The sequence below is a fragment of the Panthera leo genome, chromosome B2 (assembly GCF_018350215.1).
Source record: "Panthera leo isolate Ple1 chromosome B2, P.leo_Ple1_pat1.1, whole genome shotgun sequence".
Lineage (NCBI taxonomy): Eukaryota > Metazoa > Chordata > Mammalia > Carnivora > Felidae > Panthera > Panthera leo.
Window position 1 is genome coordinate 1,127,290 of NC_056683.1, and position 8,127 is coordinate 1,135,416.

General features: G+C 38.1%; 1 protein-coding gene across 1 annotated transcript; it reads left to right on the top strand.

Moving 5' to 3' along the window:
* The first annotated feature begins 1,386 nt into the window (after positions 1 to 1,386).
* On the top strand, positions 1,387 to 2,322 carry LOC122218914 (putative olfactory receptor 2B3). The gene has a single exon (XM_042937221.1). The coding sequence runs from the start codon at positions 1,387 to 1,389 to the stop codon at positions 2,320 to 2,322; it is 936 nt and encodes a 311-aa protein (XP_042793155.1).
* Positions 2,323 to 8,127: the final 5,805 nt, after the last annotated feature.

Below are 8,127 nucleotides of genomic sequence, written 5' to 3' on the forward strand. Positions count from 1 at the left end.
ATCTTTTCTTTTTAAACTTGCTTTATTTTTTCTTCCCCAATTGCTCATTTAAGTCAATTGCTCACTTTTAATTGGATTTTTTATCTTGTCTCATAATTATTATATAGTAATTCTGTATGTTTTAAGATAGTTATCATTTTTGCCATAAACACCACACATTTTTTCCATCTTGCATTTATCTTTTATCTTTATGTATCATAATTTTTCCTGAGAAAAATTCAACTTTACATGTAAACCAAACAAAAGTCAAATCTCATTTCCTCTTGCATTTTTCCACTGAAGGTGTTATTTACCAAGGAATAATGTGCATCTGTAGCTAAAACGCTGAAATTTAACCCACATATAATGGAAGGAATTAAATTCTTCATGCCTTCTCTCCTCAAGCTGCTGCAGGTGCACAGCGGCCTGTGCTTCACCTGCTGTAAAAGCTGTTCCACCCAGTGTGAGGTAGGTCTCTCCTCTCATGTTACCCTCTTTTGCAGTACCCTATTCTCTGTCTAGCATCACTCACTATGTTCACACTTGTAAATTCCAATGGTGTAAGTCCTACTAATGACCCTGCATTTAAAAACACAAGGTGGATTGAGAAACTTAAGTGCACTTGGGTTTTATCTCTTAACTGATAACTTATCTGATAACTGATAACTTCCACACTGAGGAAAATCAACTTGATTATTTGATTCTTGCTGTTCTATTTGGTGTATAATCACTGGCATGTGGTCTTTAATCAGTCTTGCTGTGTTCTCTGTATACAGGGGAGGAGATATGGTATAGAAAAAAGAATGGCCTTTAGGTCCAGGATTTGGATCTAGCCCTCACCACTACTGGGTATGCAGAGTATTCATGTACACTGAGTCATAATAGCAATAAAATGTAGATTTTCATCTATCTGTCACATTTCAGTCAAGTAGCGATTAGATTATCAGGTGAAAATCTGATATGGGTACTAAGGAGTGTACCTGTTTTGATGAGCACAACTGTGTGTAAGTGTCAATCATCATACTGTACAGCAGAATCTAATGTACACCTGAAGATACTTTGTGCACACCTAACAAAACGGAGAAAAATTGAAATGTCTTGGGCATTTACAATTGTCTGTGCTCCCTGCATATACGTTTATATACTTTGTCATTCAAAAGTAATGATTTACCTCATAAAGTAAGTTAAACATAACTGCTAAGACAGAACTACTTTCTAACCTAAGAGAATCATATCGTATTTCATAAACTATAAATTTATAGTAACTTATGATTACCGTCAATTATGTTTGGTGTTGAATCATTCATTATAATTAATCTAAGTTCGGTTTCAATAAGAGTTTTCAATAATTATCTACTGACTACTTTCCTATTTTATATTTTTAGGAAGAAAAATAAGTGAGTCATCATGAATTGGGCTAATGAGAGCTCCGCAAGAGAGTTTATACTACTTGGCTTCTCAGACAGGCCCTGGCTACAAATGCCCCTGTTTGTGCTTCTATTAATATCATATACATTCACCATCTTTGGCAATGTGTCCATCATGATGGTGTGCATTCTGGATCCCAAACTTCATACACCCATGTATTTCTTCCTCACTAATCTCTCCATCTTAGATCTGTGCTATACCACAAGCACAGTCCCTCATATGTTGACAAATATTTGTCTCAACAAAAAGACCATCAGCTACGGTGGCTGTGTGGCACAGCTCATCATCTTCCTGGCCCTGGGAGCTACTGAGTGTCTCCTCCTGGCTGTCATGTCCTTTGACAGATATGTGGCAGTCTGCAAACCACTGCACTATGTAGTTATTATGAATCATTGGTTCTGCTTAAAGGTGGTAGCCTTCTCGTGGTTCACTGGCTTTGGTAATTCAGTGTTGCAGTCTTCCTTGACCCTTAACATGCCACGCTGTGGTCGCCAGGAAGTGGACCACTTTTTCTGTGAGGTGCCTGCCCTTCTCAAGTTGTCGTGTGCTGACACAAAGCCCATTGAGTCTGAGCTCTTTTTCTTTAGTGTATTAATTCTGCTAATTCCAGTGACATTGATCCTCATTTCTTATGGCTTTATAGCTCAAGCAGTGTTGAGAATCAGGTCAGCAGAAGGACGACGAAAAGCTTTTGGGACATGTGGGTCCCACATGGTTGTGGTCACTCTCTTTTTTGGTACAGCCATCTACATGTATCTACAACCACCTTCATCCACCTCTAAGGACTGGGGAAAGATGGTTTCCCTCTTCTATGGGATCATTACACCCATGTTGAACCCCCTTATCTACAGCCTTAGAAATAAAGATATGAAGGAGGCCTTCAAGAGGGTGATGACAAAAATCTTTTTTCTGTAAGAAATAAGTATTCCATTGTGATGAGGGTCCTCTATGAGTTTCTATCCTTGCAAGTGGTGATAACATTTGAACTGATTTCCTACTTTCCTGGTTCTTATGATTTCACTGAATTCTACCAACAGTTAGAAACGTCCTCCTTTTTCAAAGGCAATGCTGAGATACCTTTTCTAAGTTCCCTTTTCTAAGTATCTGGAAAGATACCTTTCCAGAAGTTCCCCCAATGCACTCTGTTCCTTGAGGACACTTGGATGGTTGATCTTCCTGTTTATATATGATCTGTTCTAATACCACCTTGTCTTAACATCTTAGTTTGTGACTTCTACACCTTTATTATTAAATAGCCTATGATCTCAAGCCAAAGAGTTCCCATCAGCACTGAAGCCCTCAGTCACTTCACCCTCACACCCCTTGATAAATCCATCGTGTGCTCCTTCCAGAGCTGTTTGCTGTGTGTGGGCTCACACACCCCAATCTAGTGGGCTCCAACTAGTTAGGAGTGCACATCTCATACTAGAGACTTGAAATGTCAGCTGAGCTTCATTTCCTGCTCTATTCTTTTTTTATTATATTTTGTATTTTTTAATTTTACTTAGTTTTTAATATAATTTATTGAAAAATTGGTTTCCATACAACACCCAGTGTTCATCCCAACAAGTGCCCTCCTCAATTCCCATCACGCATGTACCCCTCTCCTCTATCTGCCATCAACCCCCAGTTTGTTCTCAGTATCCAAGAGTCTCTTATGGTTTGCCTCCCTCCCTCTCTGTAACTTTTTTTTTGCTTTCTCTCCCCCATGAACTTCTGTTAAGTTTCTCAAGATACACCTATGAGTGAAAACATATAATATCTGTCTTTCTCTAACTGACTTATTTCACTTAGCAGAATATCTTCCAGTTCTATCCACGTTGCTGCAAATGGTCACATTTCATTCTTTCTCATTGTCATGTAGTGTCCCACTGTATATATAAACCACATCTTCTTTTTCCATTCGTCAGTTGATGGACATTTAGGCTCTTTCCATAATTTGGCTATTGTTGGAAGTGCTGCTATAAACATTGGGGTACAAGTGCCCCTATGCATCAGTACTCCTGTATCCCTTGGGTAAAATACTAGCAGTGCTATTGCTGGGTAATAGGGTTGGTCTATTTTTCATTTTTTTGAGGAACCTCCACACTGTTTTCCAGAGTGGCTGTACAAGTTTGCATTCCCACTAACAGTGCAAGAGGGTTCCCGTTTCTCCATATCCTCACCAGCATCTATAGACTCCTGATTTGTTCATTTTAGCCATCTTTTCATGTGCCTGTTGGCCATCTGGATGTCTTCTTTGGAAAAGTGTCTATTCATGTCTTCTGCCCATTTCTTCACTTGATTATTTGTTTTTTTTGGGTGTGGAGTTTGGTGAGTTCTTTATAGGTTTTGTATACTAGCCCTTTGTCTGATGTCATTTGCAAATATCTTTTCCCATTCTGTCAGTTGCCTTTTGTTTTGTTGATTGTTTCCTTTGCAATGCATAAGCTTTTTATCTTGATGAGGTCCCAATAGTTCATTTTTGCTTTTAATTCCCTGGCCTTTGGAGATGTGTCAAGTAAGAAATTGCTGTGGCTGAGGTCAAAGAGATTTTTCCTATTTTCTCCTTTAGGGAGGGTTTTGATGGTTTCCTGTCTCACACTCAGGTACCTTATCCATTTTGAGTTTACTTTTGTGTATGGTGTAAGGAAGTGGTCTAGTTTCATCCTTCTGCCTGTTGCTGTCCAGTTCTCCCAGCACCATTTGCTAAAGAGACTGTATTTTTTACAATGGATACTCATTCCTGCTTTGTCAAAGATTAATTCACCATACATTTGTGGGTCCAATTCTGGGTTCTCTATTCTATTCCATTGGTCTGTGTCTCTTTTTGTGCCAATACCATACTGTCTTGATGATTACAGCTTTGTAGTAAAGACTAAAGTCTGGGATTGTGATGCCTCCTGCTTTGGTTTTCTACCTCAATATTACTTTTGCTATCCGGCGTCTTTTGTGGTTCCATACAAATTTTAGGATTGTTTGATATAGCTTTGAGAAGAATGTCGGTACACGTATAATTGGGATTGCATTGAATGTTTAGATTGCTTTGGGTAGTATTGACATTTTAACAATTTTTATTCTTCCAATCCATGAGTATGGAATGTTTTTCCATTTCTTTGTACCTTCTTCAATTTCCTTCATAATCTTTCTATAGTTTTCAGCTACAGATCCTTTACATCTTTGGTTAAGTTTATTCCCAGAGATTTGATGGTTCGTGGTGCAATTGTGAATGGGATCAGTTTCTTTATTTATCTTTCTGTTGCTTCATTATTGGTATGTAAAAATGCAACTGATTTCTGTACATTGATTTTGTACCCTGCGACTTTGCTGATTTCATGTATCAGTTCTAGCAGCCTTTTGGTGGGGTCTGTCAGGTTTTCCATGTAGAGTATCATGTCATCTGCAAAAAGTGAAAGCTTGACTTCATCTTTGCCAACTTGGATGCCTTTGATTTCCTTTTGCTGTCTGATTGCTGATGCTAGCACTTCCAACTCTATGTTAAACAACAGTGGTGATAGTGGACATCCCTATCGTGTTTCTGATCTCGGGGGAAAGCTCTCAGTTTTTCCCCATTGAGGATGATATTAGCTGTGGGCTTTTCATAAGTGACTTTTATGATGTTTGACTATGTTCCTTCTATCCCAGCTTTCTTGAAGTTTTTTATTAAGAAAGGATGCTGTATTTTGTCAAATGGTTTTCCTGCATTTATTGACTGGATCATATGGTTCTTATCTTTTCTTTTATTAATGTGATGTATCACATTTATTGATTCATGAATATTGAACCAGCCCTGCAGCCCAGGAATGAATCCCACTTGATCATGGTGAATAATTATTTTTATATGCTGTTGAATTCGATTCACTAGTATCTTATTGAGAATTTTTGCATCCACACTCATCAGGGATATTGGCCTGTAATTCTCTTTTTTTGCTGGGTCTTTGCCTGGTTTGGGAATCAAAGTAATGCTGGCTTCATAGAATAAGTCCAGACGTTTTCCTTCCCTTTCTATTTTTTGGAACAGCTTGAGAAGGATAGGTATTAACTCTGCTGTAAATGTCTGGTAGAATTCCCAAGGAAGCCATCTGGTCCTGGACTCTTATTTGTTGGGAGATTTTTGATAACTGATTTAATTTCTTCACTAGTTATGGGTCTGTTAAAATTTTCTACTTCTCATTTGAGATTTGGTAGTGGGTAGGTGTTAGGAATTTGTCCATTTCTTCCATGTTGCCCAGTTTGTTGGCATATAATTTTTCATAGTATTCCCTGATACTTGCTTGTATTTCTGAGGGATTCGTTGTAATAAATTCATTTTCATTTGTGATTTTATCTATTTATGTCCTCTCTCTTTTCTTTTTGAGAAGGCTGGCTAGAGGTTTATCAATTTTGTTTATTTTTTCAAAAAACCAACTCTTGGTTTCATTGAACTTTTCTACTGTTTTTTTGGGGGGGATTCTATATTGTTTATTTCTGCTCTGATATTCATTATTTCTCTTCTGCTGCATCTGGGGTGTGTTTGCTCTTCTGCTTCTAGTTCCTTTATGTGTGCTGTTAGATTTTGTATTGGGGATTTTTCTTGTTTCTTGAGATAGGCCTGGATAGCAATGTATTTTCCTCTTAGGACTGTCTTCTTAGGGTTCTTTTGTGATCCAGTATGTGATCTATCTTGAAGCATGTTCCATGTACACTTGAGAAGAAAGTATATTCTGTTGCTTTGGGATGCAGAGATATAAATATATCTTTCAAGTCCATTTGATCCAATGTATCATTCAGAGCCCTTGCTTCTTTGTTGATCCTGTGTCTAGATGATCTATCCATTGTTGTAAGTGGAGTATTAAAGTACCCTGCAATTACCACATTCTTATCAATATGGTTGCTTTTGTTTGTGATTGTTTTATATATTTGGGGGCTCCCATATTCAACACATAGACATTTATAATTGTTAACTCTTCCTGATGCATAGACCCTGTAATTATTATATAATGCCCTTCTTCATCTCTTGTTACAGCCTTTAATTAGAGTCCAGTTTGTCTGATATAAGTATGGCTACCCCCAGCTTTCTTTTGACTTCCAGTAGCATGATAGATAGTTCTCCATCCCCTCACTTTCAATCTGAAGATGTCCTCAGGCCTAAAATGAGTCTCTTGTAGACAGCAGATGGATGGGTGTTTTTTTTTATCCAGTCTGATACCCTATGTCTTTTGGTTGGAGCATTTAGCCCATTTACATTCAGTGTGATTATAGAAAGATATGGGTTTAGAGTCATTGTGATGTCTTTAGGTTTCATGCTTGTAGTGATGCCTTTGGTATTTTGTGGTTCTTGCAGCATTTCACTCACAGAAGCCCCCTTAGGATCTCTTGTAGGGATGGCTTAGTGATGATGAATTCCTTCAGTTTTTGTTAGTTTGGGAAGATATTTATCTCTCCTTCTATTGTGAATGACAGATTTTCTGGATAAAGGATTCTCGGCTGCATATTTTTTCTGTTCATCACATGGAAGATTTCCTGCCATTCCTTTCTGGCCTGCCAAGTTTCAGTAGATAGGTCTGCTACTACTCTTATGGGTTTACCTTTGTAAGTTAGAGCCTGTTTATCCCTAGCTGCTTTCTGAGTTTTCTCTTTATCCTTGTATTTTGCCAGTTTCACTATGAAATGTCATGCAGAAGATCGATTCAAGTTAGGTCTGAAGGGAGTTCTGTGTGCCTCTTGGATTTGAATGCCTGTTTCCTTCCCCAAATGCGGGAAGTTCTCAGCTATGATTTGTTCAAATGTACCTTCAGCCCCTTTTTCTCTCTCTTCTTCTGGAATTCCTATGATATGGATATTGTTCCATTTGATTGAATCACTGAGTTGTCTAATTCTCCCCTTGTACTCCTGGATTTTTTATCTCTCTTTTTCTCAGCTTCCTCTTTTTCCATAATGTTATCTTCTAATTCACCTATTCTCCCTTCTGCCTCTTCAATCCATGCTATGGCTGCCTCCATTTTATTTTGCACCTCATTTATAACCTTTTTAAATCATCATAACTATTTTTAGTTCCTTGATCTCTGTATCAGTAGATTCTCTGCTGTATTCTATGCTTTTCTCAAGCCCGGTGAATAATCTTATGACAGTTATTCTAAATTCTCGTTCAGTTATATTGCTTAAATCTGTTTTGATCAATTTGTTAGCTGTCACTACTTCCTGGAGTTTCTTTTGAAGAGAATTCATCTGTTTCATCATTTTGGCTAGTTTTCTGTACCTTATGACTTTTAAAACGTGTTATGTGTTCTGCACCTGTGAGCACTGCTGTATTAAAGGGGGGGGGGGGGTGATACACTGTCCAGGGCCTGTCCTTTCAGGAGGTGTTTTTTGGAGATTTTTACTTGCTCTCTGTTGTTGTGACTTTGGTTATTTTGTTTCCCTACTCGTAGTGATGTTTTGTACTCTCCACCAGGTGTGCTTTGACATTTTCCTTGAAGTAGCTATGTAAAGGAAAACAAACAGACAAATAGGAGACAAAAACACAGAAACACACAAACAAAACAAACTATGGTGTCTCAAGTTGTACCCTTTTCTTCCTGGTAGATGCAGTCTCTTTTCCTCCCAGCCTCTTGGGGTTCAAAATCCTTTGGCTTCAGCCATTCTTTGTATGGGAGACACAGGAAGTAAAGATCCCCCTACTTCTCTGCCATGTTGGCCCTTCTTTTCTTTATTTTTAATATTGATTTATTTTCTAGGGAGAGGGCACAATTGGGGAAGGGC